The 26,259-nt window shown below is 39.9% G+C and overlaps 1 protein-coding gene across 12 annotated transcripts in view; it reads left to right on the top strand.

The window, feature by feature from the left end:
- The window catches only part of GRIP1 (glutamate receptor interacting protein 1), a 723,532-nt gene that overhangs the window by 616,555 nt on the left and 80,718 nt on the right, over nt 1-26,259 (top strand). For 11 of the 12 annotated variants that reach the window (XM_037987743.2, XM_037987719.2, XM_008003935.3 and 8 more), the window contains 4 exons: nt 208-363; nt 10,240-10,426; nt 11,015-11,160; nt 22,836-22,916. In XM_037987743.2, coding sequence (XP_037843671.2) covers nt 208-363; nt 10,240-10,426; nt 11,015-11,160; nt 22,836-22,916 — 570 coding nt within the window. The remainder of the gene's footprint in view (nt 1-207; nt 364-10,239; nt 10,427-11,014; nt 11,161-22,835; nt 22,917-26,259) is intronic. The other variant, XM_037987711.2, reaches the window with a different exon arrangement.

The following is a 26,259-nucleotide window of genomic DNA, read 5'->3' as shown; positions in this document are numbered from 1 at the left end:
TATAAAGATCCCGCTGCCCCTTAGCATTTGTAGGCTCTTGTAAAGCATTGTCTCATGCTCCTGAGGGCTGTCCTCCGTCTGGCTAGAGTCCTTTCTAGCCATTGCTATGCATCATATGTGTCTTTCTGGATCGTTACTGGTTGGCAAGTGTGGCGGGCTCACACTCCACCTGAGAGTGCTCTGTGCAACATCTTCGCTCTCTTGCAGCAGCTTTGGTGTCTTCATCCTTCTCTCCTACCTCCATGAGTGCATACAGCCTGAGTTCCCTGAACATGGGGACTCTACCTCGAAGCCTCTACTCCACCAGCCCACGTGGAACCATGATGAGGAGGAGACTGAAAAAGAAGGACTTCAAAAGCTCATGTAAGTGAAATAACAGCCAATGGCATTTGGCCTGGAATAAAACCCGTGGGCATTGGAACCTTGGAAATACTGAAATTGTGGGGAGAGTGTTTCACAGTTGCCTAAGTGATCAGGTAGATGCTGAGCAGCTAACAGCTCTGTGCCAAAGACCATTGGCATGATACCCAGTATCTGTTTGGCAATGACTGCACCCCAATATAACTTCAGACTGAATTCATTCATACTACCTTTGCTACAACTTTTTATTTGAGATTTGAGATTTTTCTTGCTCTTTTGATGTCATCACATACCCAAAGGTATGATTTTTCCTTTAAGACTCCTTGTATTATATTCTGGGTAACTTTGGACATGAAACCTTTGTTCTTAGTTTCTTACTTACTCTAAAGAAGTTTTGTGAAAATGATGCTCCCCTTTTGATAAATATAAGATTCTCATGCATTCATTTAATGTTATCATAAATTTCACACTAAATTATATTTTGTTACCCTCCTCCCCAAAACAATGATAAATATGAACATCCCTTTTTAAACTGTATCTCATTCCCCAAGACGCCAATACTTTTTCCAGAAACCTACCCCACTGGTAGTCACTGATCTAACATATATTTCCTTTTTTTTTTTTTTTTTCCTTTTGAGACGGAGTCTCGCTGTGTCTCCCAGGCTGGAGTGCAGTGGCGCAATCTCGGCTCACTGCAAGATCCGCCTCCTGGGTTCACACCATTCTCCTGCCTCAGCCTCCCAAGTAACTGGGACTACAGGCGCCCGCCACCTCGCCCGGCTAGTTTTTTGTATTTTTAGTAGAGACAGGGTTTCACTGTGTTAGCCAGGATGGTCTTGATCTCCTGACCTCGTGATCCACCTGCCTCGGCCTCCCAAAGTGCTGGGATTACAGGCGTGAGCCACCACGCCCAGCCTAACATATATTTCTTATTGCCCACTCCAGTCTGAGGAAGATTGGAGGGACACTCAGTTTTACAATAAGCATCCTAAAGTCATGGAATTTCAGCCATGAGTCTTGTAAAAATGATCTGGACAGCCAAACACGATATACACTAAGCAAGACTAGGAAGATGTGGTTGGCTACTTGCTTTGGATAGTGGTTGTCTGAACAGAGGGGAAAAATGGTGATTGAATGCCTTAAAAAGAAATACAAATCACTCCTACATTTATCATTTCTGTTAGAGAAGATCTTTCTCTCTCATCATGATCACATAACTTGTGGAAGAAGAAAACACTAACCTTTCTAACTAGACCTAACCATAGTCTAGAGAGTCTGTTTCTTGTCCTGTATCCCTTTTGATGGCCATGATTATGATTCCTACAAAGAAATGTAAAGACGATGGGATCTCTTCATGTGCTCACCATGGGAATGAAAATAAGGAACATCCTTGAGTTACCTAAATAAAACCAAAGCCAGTTACTTCACAACTGGTATGGACTTACTGGCTTTTCAGCTTGTTTGCAAGAGATTCTTCTCCCCAGGAGGATCTCTCTCCAGTCTCACCAGGGACACCCTAGGTGCCCAAGACCAGCCATCACCCACACTGGGAACTAGTTTCTTCATGACACAGGAACCTGAAGGTTTCCCTACAGTGAACTCCATTGCAAAAGACAGGGTCACCACTGTGGTTTGTACATGACTTAGACTTGCATATATACTTTACATATAAGGAGATTTGTCAACTTTGGTATATGAAAATGATAGTAATATTGAAATGGAAAATGGAAGATTGAATTTAGTCAAAATGAGAAAAAAGTGCTCTTAGAGTCCCATATGTTTTTTAGTTGACACTAGAGTAAATTATTTACTCTTGGAAGAAACTAGTTGAATGCAATATAGTGAACTGGTTATAAGCCTAGACTCTGGAACCAGTCTACCTGGGTTCCATCCCAATATCATTACCCTCTAGCTGTAGGACCCTGAGCAAGTTCCATACTCTATGCCTCAACTGAAAATAGGGAAAATCACTTCATTGGGTGATTTTGAAGATTGCATGAGGTATGCCTTGACTGAAAATATGAAGAATTACTTCATTGGGCAATTGAGATTATATGAGATTGCATATGTATATGTGTTTTAGAACAATACCTGGTAAATAGTAAGCACAATTTAATTGCTAGCTATTTTGAATAGTTTGTGTTAACTGTCATCTGCCTAAATCTGAATTGTCACATGAGAACATCTCTTGACATTGCTCTCAGAGTTTAGTGTTTTTCACGAGGGGTACATTTTGGCCTAATACATAGGTCTTCAGTCTTCCATATAATGCCTTCAGGGTTTGTGGTGGTTATTTGTATATGAATTTTTTTTACAGATAATGGCTTTGTGTGTAGTACTCCTCAGTGACAAAAACAGGCTAACAGCCCTCAGCAGGGAAGAGCAATTAAAATGAATTCATTAGTGTTCCTACTTCTGCTTCAAAGACTAGTATTTGTGTTAGGGAAGACTTGCTATGTTGATTAGGGACATTACTGAATACAAACGAATAATGTTTGGCTATCTTAGGTTGATATTTACATATCTTAAATTTTGTAGTAGGAAACAAAGCTGAGGCAGCGCTGTCACTGATACGCATAACCAACTCATAAATTCTCACTTGAATCAGGACATTATTCTTCAACATGTTAGCAATATAAACAGAAACCTGTTTCAATACATTTCTAGTTGTTTGTGTTTGCTGTAGACATTAGCCACTAGAGCACCACTCACAATATACATACCAGAATGTTTATAAATGTGTCTCAGGAGATCATACATCTTATATTTTATTCAAACAATAAATTCCAAATGCTATGAACTTTTATTCACACTTCAAAAAGACCTGAAAAAATGATAGCGTTGCAAAGGTTTTTGTTTTTTTTGTTTTGTTTTGTTTTTTTGTTTTTTAATGAGGATTTTTTTCTTTTATTGCACAGGTTTGGTATGGTCACATTAGATGTAAAGGTCTTCCCAAATAACTGATAATAAAAGTTTTATTGCCACTCTTACTATACCATGGTTTATTTCCACCGCTTTATTTATGTCTTTATCCTTTGCCACCATTTGCTGCCCCCTTTGTAATACTTATGTTTCTATAGCAACCAGGCCAATTGTGTAGATGGTGAATCATGGCAAAAGTCACAAATACAATAAAAAGTCCCTTTGCTATATTGGTGATGACTTGAGGCCGGAGCTTGCAAAACAGAAAATTCTAATATGTGTTTCCAATGCCAAGGAAGGAGATGCCCAGAAAAAAAATGAAACCTTCTCACGTGAAAATTAAAACATTCTATATCACTGATCAAAGAGGAAATACACGAAGTCTGTATATAGCAATGTGTTATAAGTATTAAAACAGGAAGGTGTCATGTTTGTTTCATAGGGAAAATAATGAATACAGCACACATTAGGCTTTGACAAGTGTCACAAAGCCCTGGAGGCATGGCCAAGCCAAGTCATAGAGGAAGCCCTCTCATCTCCTCTGCTGGAATCTTACTGCCCTTTCCCTGGCTGCCTGTGCTGCCTCTTTTTCTGCCAAAGAGGCCAAGTCTCCTTCCAGAACCTCATCATCTCCCTGTAACAACAGCGTGGCTGAGCAACAGATCTAGCTAGTTTGCCGTGCTTTCTGTTCCCCGCCACTGTACCCTGGGCCAGCGTAGAGACTGTCTCTTCCCAGTCTGCCTGAATTTCAGCAAAGAGTAGAAGTTAGAACACATTTCCAGAATGGTCTTTGCTGCTTTTGTCATCAGCAGTAACTAGAGAGAGTGCCATTGAAAAGAGCTGAAGGAAAGAAAATGAAAAAACCTAACAACTTTTCTGGTCCCTTCCATCGACCTGGGAACAAAGAATGGAAGATAAAGGCAGCTACTGGTAAGCTTTTATAAGTGACCATTCATGGAGCCCTGGAAGGGGACACCCTAAGAACTGTCCTTACACCCTCATTTGGACAAAGGAGCTGTTGGCCGCCTCTACTGCGTTCCTGAACTGGATCACATGATACACATGTGTTGGGTCTATGGCAGGTTGACTATAGTGTGGAACACTTTAGTGAGACAGAAGTCTTAGATTACAGGATCACTAATAAAAATACATTATTCTTTGGGAGGCTGAGGCAGGTGGATCACTTGAGCCCAGGAGTTTGAGACCAGTCTGGACAACATGGTGAAACCCTGTCTCTACAGAAAAAGAAAAAAATACAAAAATCAACCAGGTGTGGTGGCACACACCTATAGTCCCAGGTACCTGGGGGGCTGAGGCAGGAGGATTGCTTGAGCCCAGGAGATGGAGGTTGTAGTGAGCCAAGATTCTGCCACTACACTCCAGCCTGGACAACAGAGTGAGAGCCTATCTCAAAAAAAGAAAAAAAGAAAAAAAAAAACAGATTATAGTAATAAATGTTTGGGGTCCTTAGTTCTCTATATTTTTTAAATGCTTCTCATAGCTGATAGAAAATCTTGCAGCCTTCTAAATTAAATAAACATTGGGTAAATTTTTAAACTTTTGGAGGTGTTTTTGGCCCCCCCTTCCCTTTACTAGGAAGAATAAGAATTGACAAAAATACAGTCATTCCCTGCAAATCTGAAGAGTTGTGAACAGAACCCTCCATGTGAGAATGGGAATAGGACAGAGCAGGCACAAATCTTGAACACAGCCTCAGCGTACACCCGTTAGCAGGATTCAAACATAGGATGTCAGCAATTTAGTCATTTCCATCTTCACCTTGAGGAGTAGACAAGCCTCGGCCAAAGCTGGTAGCTAGTAGCAATGATGACTGAATACCTTGCAGAAGCATCGGCTCCTGGAGAGAGAATTCACCATCCACATTTTCAAATGACAGGGGAATATTCACCTTCATCTTCTTTTGCTGGTTGACCACATTAATGAAGCAGGATAATCAAGCTCATTTTTTTCTCCTCTAAGTTAATATTGATTTTTTTTTCTTTTGGTTCCTTATCTTTAAATCTACAATATATCTTTGTCATATCTGGTAATAATTTTCAAAACTTTTATATGTGTAACTAATCAATACATATAATTTCAAATGAAATTTTGCTCTGTCAAATAAAAGATTCCAATATGTCAGAGGACTTTCAGAGTTAATTATAAAATCATAAATTATTTGCTATAATGCTATATGTATAATATAAATTATAACTATATAATTATAAAACCAATACATAATATGTAAATTTATTTTAAATCCTAAATTCAATTTTCTAATAATTTGTATCATCTCAACTTGCCTCCAGATAGAGCTTATAAATTTAATAATATTCATATTAAATTAGTACTTATTTTCAAAACCTTCTAGAAAATGAAATTATTCAACTATCTTCACTGTTTCAAAAAATATAGCAAGTCTTTCTTTTGAGAAGGCTTCACTATATCTAATATAATCTCACCTGTTACTATTAAACTGACCTCTTTTTTTCTTGGCTCTTTCTTAGTGAAGATGGTAAACAGCTGCCTTAAAGTTTCTTAAATAGCTTTTACTCCAATTAAGTAGTCTGATAATCTATATCAAATTGTGATCTCAAATGAAAAAAAAAATTAATGTGAACTTATAAAAGAGTCACAGAAAGTAAAGTATTCCTGATTAAGTCCAAAAAGCTTCACCTAGAAGATAAGTGGAAGTTACCTGCCAAACATGTGATGCTGTAACATGATACTCCCATCTTCTATGAGAAATAACTGGAATGCAACGTACTCTCCAGATCCTTATTGACAGGAAATGGTGTCTCCCAGTGATTTGGTGCCACTGATAGCAAAATTATGATCTGGAGAGTAATCACGGTACACTCTACATCAGTAAAACCACACCAGAACATGTGATCTAAATTAGTACATGACAGTCCATGTGTCAGACCTGGCAATTGCAAGCTTCCACCTGTAAGAAGCATAGGGTTGGAGGCTACCTTCACCCCCCACTGCAGGCTGTGTTAACCTTAATCCAGCTGCAACAGAATGAGGATGGTGCTTCCTAAGGAAAAGTCAATTTTTTTTTTCTTACTCCTGCTAGACAAATGATCTACTTCACCCTCCCTTGCCCCATCAGCTGCAATTACCTGGGTCCTGAAGAATGACTTGTAGTTCCTTACGGTAACTCAGCAGCATCTATGAGAAGTATTGTTTCCTAAAAGGAATGTGCAGATGACATCCCAAAACTTGATTCATTCCCCATTTATTCAGCATTGATTGAATGTTCCAGGCACTAAGATTTCAGAGATTAAAAGAGCTGGTTCCAACCTTTCAAGGACTCAGGGTCAGGTGGAGAGAAACAGGCAAACAGAGACCTGATAAATGCTGAAACGGGACCATGTATTAGAAATGTGGAAATATAGAAAAGTAAGTACCTAATTCTGCCTGGATAAAAGAGAGAAAGGGACCCAGAGCAAGAGCTGAGTGGCAGAGGGCACAGTATATATGAAGACACAAAACTGTGTCAAGAGGGCTGAGGCACATGGCACGTGAAGGGACCACAGAGAAACAGGAGAGTGGGTGGGCAGGAGAAAGGAACTGATGAAGGGTCCTGTGTACTCTGCTAGAATTGAAAAGTTTGTTCTATAGGAAACAGGGAGCTATTGAAAATTCAAAACGGGGCAGGGATTACCTTTGCATGTTAGGAAGGCTACTCTAGCAGCAGTTGGAGGCTGTTATCATAAAATAAGAGGCAGGGTCACTAGTTAGAAGTCTATCCAGTAATGTACACTGGTGATGATGAGGCCTTGCTCTGTAGTAGTGACAAGAAGAAAGGGAAGAAGATTCACTCAGTTTTGAAAACATTGAGGAGCCAACGAGACAGTTTGTAGATGGGATACCCATTGAATAGGGAAATCCATCACTAGAGCGTGACAGAAACTAAGGAGAAAGAGTTGAGAAGATACACGCAGAGTAGATAAGTTGGGGCCTCATTGTATCAGCAAAGTTTATCTGACGGGAGGTTCAGCTGGAAATAATATGTCGGGAATATTGTGCATGTAAGGACCCAGAAATAAGTACATTAGAATAATTCGAATGAAAAATAATGAAAGCCCAAATTGAGGTACTGAAATTAATAAGGGAAAAGAGGATTTTTGTAAGATATATTTCAGTGGCCATCCCGAAAGGATTTAGCAGTGGATAGAATTTGAGACAATGGGGAGTTGTGAGTTAAGGCTACTTTGAGATTTCAAGCCTAGAGAGCCTGTTCACAGAAATAGTAGTGGCAATGAGAGAGGGAAGAGGATTCGCTCAATTTTGAAAACACTGAGTTTGAGGAGCCAATGAGAGAGTGTGTGGATGGGATACCCATCAAGGAGGGAGATCCATTACTGGAGCTTGACAAAAACAAGAGAAACAGTTGAGAAGATACATGAGGAAGACATATAGGCATGCTGGGAATGAATGAGGGAAAGAATGAGGGTAGAAAAGCCTTGGAGGATGGAACTGTGCGCTGGAATGCAGAAGGCGGCAAAGCAACTGGCTGGGACTGAAAAAGTAAGACACTCGAAACAAATCTTCATCAAAACCAAGCAAACAATTTTAGAAAGCAAGGGATGGTCCTAAAGCCAGTCACCAGGTAGAGCAGATGAGGCCATTGATTTTAGCAGTCAGGAAGTCATCGGTGAGAGCAGTTTCGGTAAATGGTGAAGGCAGAAACCAAGTTTTTAGCAGCTTCAGAATCAGTACACATCTATAGACAGAGGTCAGAAAGCTGGGGGAGTGAGTAGGAAAGTTTGGAAAAGAAGCAGGAGAGAAATTTTTTCATGGCACAAAATCATGGGGGGTGGAAAGGGATGGTATTAAAAACACTAACAGGGGGAATTAGCCTTGAAATGGAAGGAAGAATACAACCTCCTGTAGTGGGGGAGAAAAAAGGAAGAGGGAACAAATAATGATAAAGAGAAATTGAGGCTAAACAATGTTGTTTAAGAAACTCTGGTCAAAGGGTTGCATCTTTTCAGTCTTATAGGAAATGAGGAGTAACGTTTGACCATGATTTAGGGTAGAAACATTTGAGATAGATCCTTTGTGGAATGAAATAAGGTGTCAAAATATCACACAACAACTAATTTAAGGGTCTAATAGGATTGTGAATTTGTAGTGACTTTTCCTAGCACCCTTCAGCAACTTAGTAACAGCAGTGGAGTTGACTGGGCATTACCGAAGAGTATAAAATATTAGAGTATAGAAAATATCCCAAGAGGTTAAAGAATCTTTGAGCCTAGGAGATGCATTATTAAAATGCTCACCAGGGGTCCAGGCGGAGTGTGGCGAAAATGATGCCAGCAAAGCCAGTGGGCAAAGACAATGGCTTTCCACCTGCACTTGCCAGATCCCCACACAAGGCCAGGGAAAGCCTCAGGGGTCTCCCATTCCCACATCAACTACAGTAGCTGTTTTTATCTGGAATACAAAGGCGGCCCTTATATGTTTTCATTTTAAGGGGGAAAAATCTGTTGCTAAAATATTGTTGGAAAACCAGTAGACTCAGGAGACAAGTGAGAGGGAATGGGACTGGAAGTCATAAAGAGGAGACAGATTGCAGGAAGTGGGAAAGATGGCTAATAAAGGCTATGTGATCAACAAAGGTATTCGGATATCAAGATCTTGAAGATGTATTCATTTTGAAGGAAGATGGGGACCACCATAGGGTTCTGCTGGCAGAGCGTGGAAGTAGGGTGGCATTGCTAGGAACTGACAGGGAGAGAGTTGAAGCATAAAGCCAGCTTGCTAGAAGGTTATCACCATAATGTCAAAGAGGCAGAGGACGAGGAAAAGCTACAGGTTAGAGGAGGCAGACTAAGAGGTAAGTCCTGAAGTCATGAAGAAAAGGGGAAGAATTTTGAAAAAGTAGATTATGGGCTTGAAAATGAGACAGAGCAGAAATAAGTACAGAATATGGAATTTTAAATAGGAGGAGTTGAATCAATGTACCATATGTGGAGAGCAAGAATTATGAACCTGTCTTCCTGCCATTTGTAGAGGGACTAAAAGAAAATGGCTTTTGGAGAGAGGTATGAGGTATTAATTCAAGGGGGCCAGACTCTTTCTGGAGGAAGAGGCAGTGCAGCATAGGACCTGCAGGCAGAGACTGCTCACAGAGAGCACAGGTGGCCCAGCTCCAGTGGGCAGGGCTGAGAGAAAGGCATGGAGGAGTGGAGCAGCCCTTTCATGAGTTGGGAATGGAAATAAGATGGAGACATCTGCTGGAAGGTGTAGATGAATATCAGAGAGATAAATGAAATAGGATAAATAATAGGAAATAAATGAAATACATCAGCATAGACTAGAGACCCAGTAGGAAAGAGCAAGGCTGAAGAGACCAAACTCTGAGGGGACAGGAGGAATGTACAGAGTTTAAACAACATCATCGTGCCAATTCAACACTAGATTAAGGAGCAGCACAGCCTCACCACTCCAAGGGTCAGATTTAGATTAATCATTTATTCAAAGCTAAAAGTAGAATTGTTTAAAAGTCACAAAGCCCAGATGCAAATGGCTAAAGTGGAAAAAAACATGAGACCAGCTAGCTCAACTCTCTTTTTCTTAGGATGTAGACACACAGAGACACAAAATGGCCTACCCCAATGTTCCCCAGCTGGTGTTCAGTGATAGAGCCAGTACTAAAACCCACGTACCCTGACCCTAAGACCATCCTCTTGAAGCCCCCACGATGATCCCTGGTTTGAGGAGTGGGGAGCCAGGGTACAGGGATACACTGATATTATTATTGAAATGTGATGAATATTGAGAGATTCACTTATCTTTTTCAACTTTTGCTAAACCAGAGGCCATAATTTAACCTCCCACCATTGCCATTAAGTTTTTATGCAGAGACACGATCTATTTTGGAAATGCTGGTATTCCTGGTGCTTGCTCCAACCTAAAGTCAGTATTTTCTGTTTGTTCCTCTAGTGTCCTTAGCCTCCAGCACAGTGGGATTGGCTGGGCAGGTTGTTCACACAGAAACCACAGAGGTTGTGCTGACGGCAGATCCTGTCACAGGATTTGGGATCCAACTGCAGGGCAGTGTGTTTGCCACAGAAACTCTCTCTTCTCCACCTCTGATTTCCTATATCGAAGCTGACAGCCCAGCAGAGAGGTGAGACTCTTTTACAGCATCATTTTCTGCTCTGCGTTTCTGGTACCTGCTATCTTTGAATGGCTAGTGAATTATGAAACATTGCTCAACGTAGGAAATGCAAGATGTGATGAACCCTCTTCTGACAATAAAATTCTATGTTCTTGATCAGGTTTGAAAAGAGTAATGAGCATGGATGCCTTTAACTAGCAGATTTTGTCCATCAAGGGACTAGAAGCTATATTAATTAAAAAGGAGAAAAATTCATAAATAAAACATATCCTGAAGTTCAACTTCAATAGTTTCTGCCATTGGGGAATATACATTCATCATTACTAAATATTGGTTTGGATCAGATTCTAACAATACCATGGTTATGAATTATTAATTACTTCTCTGGGATACTTCAGGATTCCCCTGCTCACAATTATAACCATGAAATGCAACAACATAAGATGTTGAAGTTGACCTATATGATGCCCACAGCATTGAATAAGCAAGACCAAATTATGATGCTATTTTGCAAGGATCAAGCAAGGTAGATTTGGCAAGCTCAACTTGGTAATTATTTACTCCATCTACAACCTCTCACATGTGGTTCTAAATTAGATGTGGGGTGCTACAGATTGGAGACAGAGTGATGGCCATCAATGGAATTCCAACAGAAGACAGCACCTTCGAAGAAGCCAATCAGCTCCTCCGAGACTCTTCAATCACGAGCAAGGTCACACTGGAAATCGAGTTTGATGTTGCAGGTATAATCATATCATCGCAAGTCAGTGACAGAGTCAGGAGTGGACTGCATGTGAATTATATTGGTTATGTGGCAGAGAGGAAACTATTGTTTTATATGCTGAATATGCTTTTGTTTAGGAGGTGTAGGGTGTCGTGTCATTTTGAATTGAGCATTGTTTTCGATTATTCCTTAAAATGTCACCGCACGAACAACTGAAAATAAATGTGACAAATTGAATAATAGCCACAACTACAGAGGCGACAAAAACAAATCATGTGGCCTTCATTCTTTCATTCTTCTGTATACTAGAGAAACCATATTCTTCAGTCAGAGACAAGTAAAGCCTCTCTTTGACCCTTCACACTGCAAAGAACACATGAAACTTCTTTTGAGAGCAATGAAAATTCCCTAAGTGTTTTTAAACAAGCCCAGTTGGCAAATAGTTTTTAATGTTAAAGAGAAATGACAGCAGATACTTGTTAAAAATGACAAGGAAGACTTTATTGGAGACAACTGCAGTAGGGGTCAAGAATATTACAGTAGGCCAGGAATGGTGGCTCACACCTTTAATCCTAGCACTTTGGGAGGCCGAGGCAAGTGGATCACCTGAGATCAGGAGTTTGAGACCAGCCTGGCCAACTTGATGAAACCCTGTCTGTACTAAAAATACAAAAAATTAGCCAGGCATGATGGCAGACACCTGTAGTCCCAGCTACTTGGGAGGCTGAGGCCGGAGAATTGCGTGAACCCGGGAGGCAGAGGTTGCAGTGAGCCGAGATCGCGCCACTGCACTCCAGCCTGGGCAATCTGGGCAATGAAAGCAAAACTCCATCTCAAAAAAAAAAAAAAAAGAATATTGTGGTAGGGGAGAGAGATTGAACCCAATTCCAAATATAGCCAGGGCAGTTGGGAGTTTATAGCCAGTAGACAAAGTGAAGACGGGGGAGTCATTGAATGGAAAATTACTAAAAGGAACTTGATTAAATATCAAAGGTGGAGGGCCAAGGGGATTCTCCCTAAACTGATGCAGCAGATTCTTGTTAAAATTGGGCTCCCAGCCCAAAAACAAGGCATAGTCAAGAAGAGGGCTCCAGGGAACCAAACTAAAGTTTGGTTATAGTCAGAGTCCTGACAGGTGTGTGGATTTTAGAGATTGGTGCTAGTTCCATTTAAGAAAATTGTCTTCACACAGTGAAAGACTACCTCACAGACCCAATAACCCTTACCAGTTAGTAAAGATATGCTTGTGGACACAGGGATCACATTATTCCAACAAATATTTACTATTTACCATGGGCCAGTTATGCCCCTACACAATGTAGATGTAATAGTAGACAGGAAAGTAAAAAAAAGCTTATATATTTTTTAAAAACTTGTATTATATGAAGCTTATATTATAGCAGCATATAGAAAGTTAATTTAAAAATTAACAAATATTGCCAGTGTGGTGGCTTACACCTATAACCCCAGCACTTTCGAGGCCAAGGTGGAAGGATCACTTGAGCCCAGAAGTTCAAAACCAGCCTGGGAAATATAGTAAGACCTCATCTCTTAAAAAAAGAAAAGAAAAGAAAAAAAAGTTGTTTAAGTTAGCCTGGCATGGTAGTGCATGCCTGTAATCCCAGCTGCTCAGGAGGCTGAGTTGAAAGGATCACTTGAGCCCTGGAGGTCAAGGCTGCAGTGAGCAGTGATTGTACCACTGAACTCCAGCCTGTGTGACAGAGTGAGACCCTGTCTCAAAAAAATTAAGTAATTAAAATTAACAAATACAAATTTAGAGAATAAGTGCTCTAAGGAAAATAGCACAGGATAGAGGGTTAGAGAATGACTTTAGGGGAGCTAATTTGTAGGCTGATGCTCTAAGGAAGTGACATTTGGGCAGGGATAAGAAGGCTGAGAAGGGTAAGCCTTTTTTTCTCAGAAGAGGCATTCTAGGGAGAGGGAGTAGGCAGCATAAAGACCCTAAGCCAAAACAATTAGCTTGCTGGAGAAACAACAAAAAGAGCTGTTCCTGGAACAATTAAGGGAGTTGGGTTTGGATTGGGTTTGGATTTGGTGATGGAGTTGGAGAGGTTAGAGAGACGGAGTAATGCAGTGCCTGGTAAGGAATTTAGATCACATTCCAAGTGTAATGAAGCCATGGAGTATTTTATGTGGATGAGCTAATCTGTGGAATGTTTTAGAAAGAGCCTTCTGACATGGAAGGGGAAAATAGCAGAAGCAGGCAAAACCAGTTTGGAGATTGTGGCAGTTGGACAGGTAAGACATGATAGTGGCCTGACACAGTGGTAGTGCTGGAAGTGGTAACAAATAGTGGAATTTAGGACATGGCTTGACACAGAGCTAATAGCACTTGCTTATGGGTTAGATATGGAAGGTGAGGGAGAAGGAAGAGCATGGAGGGCTCTTGAGGTGTCAGGGTGAGCAGTCAGGTAGACAGTGATGTCTTTAGCTGAGAAGACTGGAAGAGAGGAAATTTGGAAATAGGAAAAATAATTCTATTTTAGAGATGAGTTGGCAAATCCACTGCCAATACTAGAGAAAAAAGACAAGCATGTCTGTTCCTTAATTCAAATGACAGTTACTGAGCACCCATTACTAGGTGCTAAGCACTGTGCTGTTTTCAGATCATTGAAAGAGAAAATAGAAAGGATCCATATCCTCAAAGAGTTCAAAGCTAAATAGGAGAGAAAGAGCTGCTGAATGGTAAGAATAGACTTGCCAAATTTGTGTTGCCACTGGAATGCAGAAAGAAGGGCCCAGGAGAGAGTAACGCAGGCATTACCTTTTGGAGCCTAGGATTCGGGGTCTGGGCTGGATAGCAAGACTGAGGAGTAACCAACATGGCAGTGATTGTTAAAGTCATCGGAAAAAAGGAGACCACTAAGGAAAGAGTGGCAGTAAGAAAGGGACTGAGGAGGGGACTCTGCCTGAGGAATACTGAGATTTAAAGGGAAAAAAAATGTGAGTAAAGCTGATGAAGGTGCACCTTGAGAAATGGAAGGAGAACTAAAAGAAGGTGGCATTTTGGAAGCCAAAGAAAGAATTTCAAAGCAAAAGTCACTATTGATAGCTTAAAGGTACTATGGAGAATTCAAGTAACGTAAGGTAGGAAATGTCCTTTGGATCTGGCCATTAAGAAGAAAGACATTGCCATAGTGTAAAAAGATCTGAGAAGTAGGGGCAGAAGTCACATTGCAGTGAGCTAAGGAATGAGTGGAGAGTGATAAGTACAGAGATGCTCTGCTTGCTGTCTGCTTTAGGAACCGGATTTTGGAAGAGAGTTTGGCTGGAAAAATGCACTGAATGGATGAAAGAGACTGGAGACCACTGTGGGCTCCTCTTTTGAGAACTTCTGCATTTACTTACACACTTGTTGCTCTATTTTATGTTGTATTATAACCTTTATTCAGTAGTTCTCAACTGGGGTCAATTTTGCCCCAGGGGACATTTGGTGAGGTCAAGAAACTTAGCTGTAGAGAAAGAAGAGACAACAGATAGTGGGAGACTCAAAGTTCAGAGGGGTGTTATTTCGTATTGTGACTTTGTTTTGTTAAGATTGGAGAGATTGAGCATGTTTGGGGACTGACATGAATGAGGGAGAGAAGAGATAATAATAATGGAATCAGATCCACAAAGGAATGAGAAAGAGCAGTCCAGGACAGAAGGTAGAAGACCTCTTCTTATGAGTTTGTAGAAAAGGTTGGGAGACACAGAAAGACAAACATTACCTATTCTCACTTAACTGTGGGAGCTAAAAATTAAAACAACTGAACTCCCGGAGATAGAGAGTAGAAGGATGGTTACCAGAGGCTGGGAAGAGTAGTGATAATAGTGGGGAGTGGGGATGGTTAATGGGTCCAAAAAAAATTTGGAAAGAATGAATAAGACCTGGTGTTTGCTAGCACCACATGGTGACTGCAGTAAAAAAATAATTTAATCATACATTTAAAAACAGCCAGAATAGTATAACTGGATTGTTTGAAACTCAAACTATGGGTACTAGAGGGGATGGATACCCCATTTGCCCTGATGCGGTTACTGTGCATTGCATGCTTACATCAAAGTATCCCATGTAACCTATATATTTATATGCCTAATATGTACCCACAAAAATTAAAATAATTTTTAAAAAGAAAAGAAAAGGATGTGAGAATATAAGTACATTTTTAGCTGGCTTTTAGGTGGTTCATGTAAGAACTGTCAAGCAAGGTTGAAAAGATCAGCCGCTTGGAGGGTTGAAAAGAATGAAGATTTAGAATAGCAAATGGGAGGAATGCATGAAGAAACCAACCAGAAGCCTGTAAAAGGATATTCAAGCAGAGTCTGGAAGCTTGAAGTTTATAGCACCATCAACCTACACAGTGGAGTATGTTGTTGTTGTTGTTGTTTATTTTCAGGAGACCTCAGCTGCCAAGTAATAAGAGCAGAGAAAATGAATGATTAGATTGAACCAGAGATTGAGGTTTCAAGAGAAGGTTCAACAGAAGAACTAGTCAGGGAGGTTCAATATGTTTCTGGGAGAGCAGATGAATAATTATGATAGTAACACCATAATTATTATGGTAATATTTATCAAATGCTTGTTCTGTGGCCTGTCACTTTCTAAACATGGTGTGTGCATCAAATTGCTTAATTCTTATAACAGCAATGGAAGAGATTACTATGATTACGTCCTCAGAAAATTGAGGCACACATAGTTGATGGTAGGCTGGAATTTTAACCCAGGCAGTCTGGCTTTGAAGGCCACACTGGCAGCACTACACTACACTACTGTGTTTGAAAGAATCAAAGTGGGAGAGATGGGAATCAGTAATAGATCAGCCCGATAGACTGAGAGAAAAGGGAAGACTCCAGGAACTAGAGATCTGCAGGAAGAAAAAGGGATAGTGAGAGAAAGGAATGAGACAGCTGATGTCTAGGAGATTGAGGCCCAAGTGCTGTATTAGAGTTTAGGATTTCAGAGACAGTCAAGCAAGACTTATGGTGGTGATTTGCAAAAGTAGAGTGGAGGTTAAGATCCTCAACCAGGAGAGATCTGAGAATTGGGAACACAGTGTAATGGAAGGACCAGTCATGCAGTGAAATCTCACCGAAGGATGGCAGGACTTAGAATTATGAGGGGAATATGAAGTAGCTGCATTGCACATGCCAAGCACAATACCACAGAAGGAGCTTTGCAGTAGCTGCTTTCTGTCATGTTGGGTGGTTTGACTCACTTCATTCAGGTCTTTGCTCAAATGTCACTTGCTCAGAGAAGCCTTCCTGACCATCTATCACTCTCTATTCTCTTGCCCAGATTTATGGTTCTGCTTAGGCCTTCTGACACTCTGACGTTGTATTGTATATTTATTTGTTTATTTTCGCTCTCCTCCAGTGGAAAAACCTATGAAATCAGGGACTTTGTGGGTTTTGTTTATGAATGTACACCTAGCACCCAATGTATTGCTTAGAATACAAGAAGCTCTCGTTTAGTCAATACTTGGTGAATGAGGCCAGATGTGGTAACTCACGCCTGTAATCCCACCACTTTGGGAGGCTGAGGCAGGTGAATTACTTGAGGTCAGGAGTTCCTAACCAGCCTGCCCAACATAGTGAAACCCTGTCTCTACTAAAAATATAAAAATTAGCCTGGCGTGGTGGTGTGCGCCTGTGATCCTAGCTACTGGGGAGGCTGAGGCAGGAGAATCGCTTGAACCTGGGAGGCAGAGGTTGCAGTGAGCCAAGATCATGCCACTGTACTCCAGCCTGGGCAACAGAGCAAGACTCCGTCTCAAAAAAAAAAAAATACTCAGTGAATGAATGGATGGTGAGCAGTTGGCTTTCCTGAGGAACTGGGATCAGGAACTTCAGATTGCATCAGGAGCTGAGATCATCCCCACTGTTTCTCTGGGGTTCCTGGTCTCTCAGTGCTGCTTGTTTCTGCATATCTCCTCCATTTGTCCCTGTAGACAAGTTTTCTCTGACTTTTTATTGTGTGTAATTGTCCCATCTTGGCTAAAGTGCCCAGCCCGTTCTAATTTCTCATTCCCAGGAGAAAGAATCTAATTGGCCCAGCTTAGTTTTGGTATCCTACCCTTCTAGTCAACTGTGACCAAGCAAGAATCAGGTCGGACTTTTTAAGGATGGGTCAGATGGTGGTAACGATATGGTTTTCAAAGAAGTCTGTCCAGCAACCCCAGAATGTACAATAACTACAATAATACAACATTAATTGTTAATTATTATTAACTACAATAACGGAACATTAGTAGTGAAATGCCTCTTATAATCCAATACCTTTATTCATTATAAATGGGGAAACTGAGGCTCAGTTGGGGAAACCCAAGGTCATACAGCAGGGTGAATGGTAGACCTAGGTCTGTTGACTTGTAGTCTCTCTTCCCCATATCACATTGCACTGACTCTTCCAAGAGATGTTACCAGGATGAAGCAATTAGAGCAGGAGTTCTAAACCTCTGCCCCACGGACATTCTTTGTTGCAGGGAGGTGGTTTGTTGAATATTGTGTGCCCTGTAGTACGTTCAGCGGCACCCACTCACTACATTCCAGTTGTGAAATTACCAGCACAATTTACTCTTCTTCATAAGCAGTATCTAAGTATTTACTTATGAATATATATGTGTATATTTTAATATTTGTTGATTGAATACTTTAATGTCTTAAATTTAAGCTCCTAAAAAATTAGGAACTCTGTCTGTTAAACCCAGTTTGTTCAGTACCCAGCTTACTTGATAAGGGACAGGAAAAGGAAATGTAAGTTCATCTCCCACTGCCCTTAATTGTTCCGGAAAGTAACCCACTTCAAATAGATGGAAATAATATAGAATAGGGCAAGAAAAGCTATGTTCCCATCTTGTTGTTCCTTCCTCATGACAGACATCACTAGTTGACACTAGTATTCTCCCGCTGAGCCCAGATACAGCATCATGGTCCTCAGTAGAACACTCTAGTTAGTCATTACCAACCTACTAGTATCTACTGGAAACTATTGGATTCGGAAGAATCCTTTCTAGCCAGTCAAGAACTTGGGACATTGGTGGGGAATCTTCATGTGAGTTGTTTCAAGACTGCTCAGTACTTCTGAATCCACTCCCAGTTGTCTGGATATAAGCCATCCATTTCCAAAATTCTGCCTCAGAAATATTTTACAACCAGATATTAATTCCCAAACCTTTGGACCTCAGAGACAAATTATCTCTATTTTATAAATATTTTAAGTGACATAGAGTGGTTAAAAAAGCTTGACTCATTTTTGCCCAAATCTCTCTCCCTTTTCTCCCTTTTTTTTTTTTTTTTTGAGACAGAGTCTTGCTGTCTTACCCAGGCTGAAGTGAAGTGCAGTGGTGCTATCTTAGTTCACTGCAACCTCCGTCTCCTGGGTTCAGGCGATTCTTGTGCCTCAGTGTCCCAAGTAGCTGGGATTATAGGCATGTGCCACCAAGCCTGGCTAAGTATTTTTGTATTTTTGGTAGAGACAGGGTTTCACCATGTTGGCCAGGCTGGTCTCAAACTCCTGAGTTCAGGCAATCCACCTACCTCAGCCTCCCAAAGTGCTAGAGTTACAGGTGTGAGCCACTGCGCCTGGCCCCAAATCTGTCTCTTTAAATATAGGTACTGTACTGCACAAACAGCATAGTAACTTTGATGACATGGTTTTAAGTTAAAGGTGCTTATAGCCATCATGCTAATAAATATGTTTAAATTTTTTATATTTCTTACCAAAATCCTTACCATACATATAATTTTATAAAGCTGTAATCATAATATATGCACAATTTACATTTTGCCTTTTTTGTTACTGTCTTTTAAACACCAATCTCCAACTAATGTCATGAATAATACCTGACGTTTCTACTTTAAGTCTGAAGTTATTTTGTTGGAAAAAAATATATATATCTTTGTTCTGGAAAAAAGTCTCAGTGAGAATCCTATCAAAGAATGTTTGCCATTATTATGGAGCCCCCAGTGCCTTTCTCTGCATTGGTGGGAATTAAACATTCACGTTCCTCACAAAGGGTGTCTGCACTGATAAATAATGATGTGGTTGTTATCTTACTGTGCCAACAATGAATGCTTCAGGCAGAAGAGCAGACCACTTGGAAAGAAGGAGACCTTTGTTTACCCAAATGTGTTTTTAATTATAGTATTAAAGATAAAGCAAAATCAGGGAAGCACAAAATAATTACATGTGAGTCTAACAAAATAAACATCATTTGTTCTTAGATTCTATATACTTCCTCTAAACCTGCTGTTTTTCCAAATATTGGATCTTTCCCTCTTTACTAGTGTTTCTTTAAGAAACCCCAAATTAAATATGCCTTTGCTTTAGCAGCCAAATAATTATATAAAGAAAAAATAACAAATATAAAATAAATCATGTTGGCATTTAAAGATTAAAATGAAGCTGCAGCTTGATCAAAGAGATTTATTAGTTGATATTTGCTCATCATTATGAATATTTCAAATCTCATGTAGTCAGAAGTGATTCATTACTGTTTTCCAGGAAGTGATAATATCTCCTGCAGTGTCATTAACAATGTTAATCTTGGTCAAGGTTCCCTGGATTAAAAATTTATAAAAGCAAAATGTTGCTGTAGTAACTATTCTAGAACAGCATTTTCTGGCCCTTGTGTTTCAAAGACCTCACTTACACAAGCTTAGCATCATGGGCAAGATGCTATATACGTATACAGATATACAGATATACGTGTACAAATATGTGTATGCTCCCCTCGCCTTTCACAGAGAACTGTTTCTTAAAACAGAAAATATTAAATGGGTAGGACAGGTGCAGTGGCTCCGCCTGTAATCACAGCCTTTTAGGAGGCTGAGGTGGACAGATCACTTGAGCCCGGGAGTTTGAGACCAGCCTGGGCAACATGGCGGAAACCCCGTCTCTACAAAAAATACAAAAATTATCTGGGCATGGTCGTGGGCGCTTGTAGTCCTAGCTACTTGGGAGGCTAAAGCAGGAGGATCACCTGAGCCTGCAGAGGTCAAGGCTGCAGTGAACTGTGATTGTGCCACAGTACGCCGGCCTGGGTGACAGAGTGAGACCCTGTCTCCTAAAAAAAAAAAAAAAAACAAAGAAAAGAAAGAAAATATTAAATGATCACACATTTGTGAAATGAGTTCTACAAATAGTGATGCTTCATGCGCATTTACTTATGGGCCATTTGTGTGCTTTATCCAAGTAATCAAATCATTTATTTCTGCTATGCCTGTAAACACTTGTGTGGAGGCTTTCTGCATGTCCTCATCCCATTTCCTCTACCAAATCAATGTGTTCATCAGGGATCTTTCAGTTGCCAGCAAGAAACATGCACTCCACCTAGTTTAATCAAAGAAGAGGCATTCACTGGAAGCACAATCTGGTTTCACAGCCAGGAAGGGCTGGAACCTGACTTCAGTGACTGTCAAGGCCAGGCACAGGCTCTCTCCTCATATACACTTGCTTCTTTCTTCCTTCTCCCTGCTGACTGGCTGCTGGTACATATGGGCAAAACCTGGTCACTTCCAAAGACCCTCTCTGCCCCCAGTCTGCATGCTAATTCCAAATTCTTAAGCTGTCACTTTGAGAGTGGAAGGAAGGTGGCAATTAGCCTTTTGTTGTTAAAGCATGGTATGGGGAGGACTCAGGAAAGGCATGGGTTGAAAAAATATTCTGTAAGAAAACATTTATGATATTTGCAGCTCCTGAAGTAAGGAAGTAAAGCACACCTAAGTGTTTTTTGCCTATTGCGTTCTCTTTTCCAGATTAGCCAGTCTTTTTCAAATCTCCTGTGGGAAATAATTTTCTCTATCTCAAGTCCTGTTGAGAAATTGAAAGGGTACAAATTCTTAATGAATGAATAAACAAATAAATATATGTGGATTCATTTCCTGGCCCAAGAGAGTGTTAGCTGAGGACAACCCCGAAGTCGAAGATGTTAACTCAGTCCGTGACACTCACTTGGTCGAGGGAGGAAGTGGGAAAGGCAGTTGATTCCTTCGCTCCCCTCTGAAGTAAATAAAAACCAGAGCGAAGGAGGGAGGCCAAAGAAGGAAGACCCCATAGCACCACCGATGCTGAGACGGCCAGTTTGGGGATCCTTTTTTATAGGTGGCTTTCTAAAAGCCAAGCGGGCCCAGGGAAATCAAATTTCTGTTGTGTGCTCCAGTTTAACACTGTATAGCGAACCTTCTGAGTTGAAAAATCAGATTCTGCTCTTATGAGACGTTTAATACCTGAATTTCTCCTCGGAAAGGATGAGAGGTCAAGAAGAGCAATTCAAGGCCGAACAAAGAAGGGAGTCCTCTCTGTTTCCATGAATCCAATACTAACCATCACCCCACTTTGCACTGACTCAAATGTGTTAAATATGTGATTAGTAAATTGAGCTAAGGGCCTGAGGGCCTAATAGTTCTGCTGTGGTTAATTGTTTGTGTGCCAGATGGGCACCTGCCTTGAGTCAAGCTGATCAAGCAGGCCGAGTGGATAGCTCACCCATCCCACAGTCCTCTCCTTATGCTGAAGTTTCCACTGTTCCTGAAGCCTCTCCCCACTTATTTCCAAAACCATCAGAAAAGATTATAGTCATTAGCAACTTAGCATGAGTAGATGCTATCTCTTCAATGGATATTTCCATTTTAAGCTTATCATTAATTAAAGGTCTTTCTGACTGTTAAAGGAATTTTAAGAAGAGTATATTTAAGAATCTGTGGCAATTTCTTCCTTTCTCAGACATTAATTAGGTCTGGATAAAATCAACTTAGCTCTGTCCTGGGTTGAGATTCAGCCAGTGCACACTGGTTCTCTCTCTGTTGCTTTGATATTAGCTTACTTCTATACCAACTGGCCAGTATCTGAGCCCACTTTCACTCTCTTCCAGTGCCCTGTGATCCTCTGTGGAATCTCTAAAAGCTCCCCATTATACAGAACTGAAGGATCGTTTAATGTAGTTGGAATCTCCTGGGTCCCTATATTCCAACTCTGTGGTCAGCATCTAATCTGATTGGTTATTTTTGTCCTTTTGACTGATAACCAGTACTGTTCTGGTTGTGAAATATTTTGAATGTCACTCCTGATTCTACCTCTTTAATTGTACTTTTCACTTTTTACATTACAAATTAAGGCACCTCTCCACTCACTCTCAATGCCCAATCAACAACCATCACACCAAACTCACATCTCTCCTGAAATTTGTTTTCCCAGATATCTTCAAACAATAAATAGGGGTGGAACAGGGTTGGGGGAAGAATTACTGAATAGCACACTCTTGGAAAATATGGTTGGGGGTGGAAAGAATATAATAGGACCTAAGGTTCTTAACCCTTTACTACACCTAAGAATCGCCTAGAGATCTCTAGGCCTCATCTTTAGAGATTCTGATTCATAGGTTGGAAGTATTCAGGAATCATTATGTGTAACTCCCATTCCAGGTAAATTTGATGTAGATGGTGCGTGCATCACACTTGAGAAATACTGAACTCAACTGTTGCTGTGAATTATGCACAGTTGCCTATGAATAAGAAGTGTATTCATCACTAGGAGCTCAATTTACCAGAATTTTAAAGGCATTCATCTTACTTCAGTTCCTACAGTTTTAGCTACAGTTGATTATGATGCAAGTATTCCTAATGCATTTTTATTGATGGGTGCTCCAGTCCTCAGTGTTCTATTAACACATTTTTTTTTTGTTTTGATATTAGAGTCTGTGATCCCAAGTAGTGGAACATTTCATGTAAAGCTCCCTAAGAAGCACAATGTGGAACTTGGAATAACCATAAGTTGTAAGTAGAAGTTATTTCTTCTAAATAATTTTTAAAGACATTAGAAAACTGTGTTGTCAAAAGGTTTGCAGGTGTGACAAATGTTTTATATGTCTTTGCCAAGTTTTTATGTCATGGTACAAAAATGTAGAGTCAGTTAGACCTCCAGCACTTACTGGCTCTACGAATGGGGCAGGTTACTCAAACTCTCTCCAATCTTGTATTTCTTCATCTGCAAAATGAAGATAAGTATAGCTAGAAAATATAGGATTGTTTTAATTATTGAATAAAATTGCATATTTATATACCTAGTACAGTGCCTGGCAAGTGATGAGTCAGTACTAAACATGTATCTCACACAACTATATAAATAGTTAGATGAGAGATAGATGAATATAGATTCTCTACATTTTATATTGTGAATTATTAGTATATTATATAATACATATTATTAGTATATTGTATATTAATTCACATAGTATATTGTGAATTAAGTTTTTATAATAATCTATTTAACAAAAATTACATTTATTTACTTTTAAGGCTATCTTCCCATCTGTCCACTATGCATCTATAATCCTTTTCACAAGACTAAAACAATGTCTCTTACTTTAAGTAAATCCTTGAATTCATCCATGGTGCACAGTGTCTGGAAAACTGAATCAGAAAGAAAAGTGGAGCATATAAATGTACTCAATTCCCTCCTTTCCTCAGGCTTTAGTTTTATAACTGCTTTGGTAAAAACAACTTTGAAAATGTTAGCTCCAATGGACTTTTACAGAATGGAAATTGAGGGTTTTGGGGGGCTTTTAATATCCATAGACTAAATGCATCCATAAATGTACGAAGAAAATGAAGCAAATGTTAAATGCTTAAAGACCAAAGGAGACATAGAGGTAATGACTGTGACCAAGAGCTGGTTTCTTCAAGAAAGACTGATGAGCCACATAAAAGTGCCTCACTGCACTCTGTCAGATAGCATTTCTGTCAGTGGTTCAGGCCAAAAATAAATAAAAGTTCTCAATTGGGCAGTATGAAATGGTGCTGTCTGATTCAACATGGACGATATAAATTTAATACTGAAAAATGAAATTTTATTTATAACCAACAATCCACACATATCTACTGCAACACTAAAAAGAATGGTACTGCAATTCAGAATAAATATTAAGAGCAAGAAGCCACATGTATAGGAGAGAGCCTAGATCCCCCCAAACCCTAATGTGACCTAGTGGGAGAAAAGTAGAAAGATGGAGTGGAATTTTAGAGACTCCAGCACGATCCTAAGTGCTCCTAAAGTTGTTTTTTCCCTTAATTGGGTCACTTAGCCTCTCAGTTTGTTCACTATGCAGCAAAAATGGTATGTCACTATAGTGTCAACAAATAGGGCTACTAAAATTAAGAAAACATATCAGAATTTACTGTTCCAAACATATTTAGGGCTCAAGATGGCTTCTGCATGCAAACCCTCATGAAACTTTAAGGTTATTCTTTTATTTTGTTTATTCCAATCCATTCATTTATTATGACAGAACTAGCTGTGGGAATGGTGCATCTTGTAGTTGTGCAGTGTATAACCTGCCTCTGTACACAGAAACCCTGCCCCCGCTTCCATTCTTTCATTCTTCTGCGTTCCCTCAACAAATGCATTCTGAGTGTCCACCACGCTCTAAGCCCTATGCTAAATTTTAAGAATATAAACCCTGTCCTTCTAGATGCTTCCTGCTGGTTGGTATTGTGAAGTCACCTATTCCTCAGAAGCTTCTTTCGCCACTGCCACACAGTTATTTTACTCTCAAATTTTAAGTAGGAATATTGTCTTTAAATTTGTTTTATACAATAGCTATATTCTTAATTACAAATTGATATAAATAAAAAATATAATTTAGTCAGAAAGTGTCCATCTAAAAATAGCCTATGATGTATTTCTTATTAAAAAGTAGACATTTGTATGCTAATTTGTTTGAGTTGTAGTCTTATACACAAACTACAAAATACTTGTTTTATTCACATGAAGAATCATTTAATATTATGCTTTATGATGGTGTTTTGTTTTGCATGAGTGTTTTACTTCTAAAATGGGTTTTAGTAGCAATAATGGCAACAATGTAAAAACCTCCATAAAGATGGCTTTAATTTTAGCCAGCCACAAGCAAATGCATTCATGGAAGCTGAAAGTGTTATGCTGTTCCGGAACAGAGAAATGATACATGAGCTTGTCAAACATGCCTGTCAGTTATTCTAGAGCTACAGCTCCATTTACACAAGTAATCGTCACCACCATGCTGAATTTTGTGTCTCCTCATGGAAAATACTCGTATTTTGCCAGATGAGAAAGCAGACTTTGCTCTTTAAAAAAAAGAAAAAGAAATCTCAGAATCCATTTTCATTGTTATGAGTTAGTAAAATCCTGAGGTCTAGCACAGTTCCTGACATACAAGGTGCTTATATAATACTTCTGTTTGCTGAGTGAATGAATAAGGGGCTTTACCTGCAAATGTTTTACTAAGCACTATGTATTCCAAGAAATGAGCCTCCAAGGGACACGATGAATGAATATAAATGTTTGTGCAAAGGCTGATGCATGGATGGAAGAAAGATTGACTTGGAAAATGATTAAGAGCAAAGACTCAGAGCCTAGACTGTCTCATGCCCTCATTCCCTCACCCTCTCTATGCCAAGTTTCTTCATCTAGAAAATGGTGTACATATTACCTTCTTCATAGCATTGTTGACCAGATTAAATGAATTACTACATGTAAAATGCCTTAAACACATTGCGAACCCTAGCAAACATTAGTGATGATGATCTTCCTTATTATTTACTTTACACACAGAGCCTTTTGAAATATTTTATTATTTATTTATGTTTTATTTTTTGAGACAGGATCTCACTCTGTCTCCCAGGCTGGAGTGCAGCGGCACTATTATGGCTCACTGCAGCCTCAACCTCCTAGGCTCAAGCGATCCTCCCACTTTAACCTCCCAAGTATCTGGGACTACAGGTATTAGCCACCATGCCTGGCTCATTTTTAAATTTTTGTAGAGATGAAGTCTTACTGTGTTGCCCAGGCTGGTCTTGAACTTCTAAACTCAAGCAATTTTCCTGCCTCAGCCTCTTAAAGTGTTGGGATTACAGGTGTGAGCCACCACGCCTGTTAAAATATTTTAAGCACAGCTCCAGCCCACAAAATCTAGTGCCAGTATAAGGAGGAAATCTGGGAAGCCTCTTCTCAGACACACATAGGTACTGTTAGTGAAACCGAGGCGCTGCAAAGACTTGATTCTTCTCGCTGTCTCTATACCAAGTTCCCTTTCTGTCATCTTCACCTCGTGCAAGCTCTGAGTATTAAGAAACAGCCCCT

Source organism: Chlorocebus sabaeus, chromosome 11 (assembly GCF_047675955.1).
Source record: "Chlorocebus sabaeus isolate Y175 chromosome 11, mChlSab1.0.hap1, whole genome shotgun sequence".
Lineage (NCBI taxonomy): Eukaryota > Metazoa > Chordata > Mammalia > Primates > Cercopithecidae > Chlorocebus > Chlorocebus sabaeus.
Note: the sequence above shows the minus strand (reverse complement) of the source record. Positions and strands in the feature narration are given on the sequence as shown.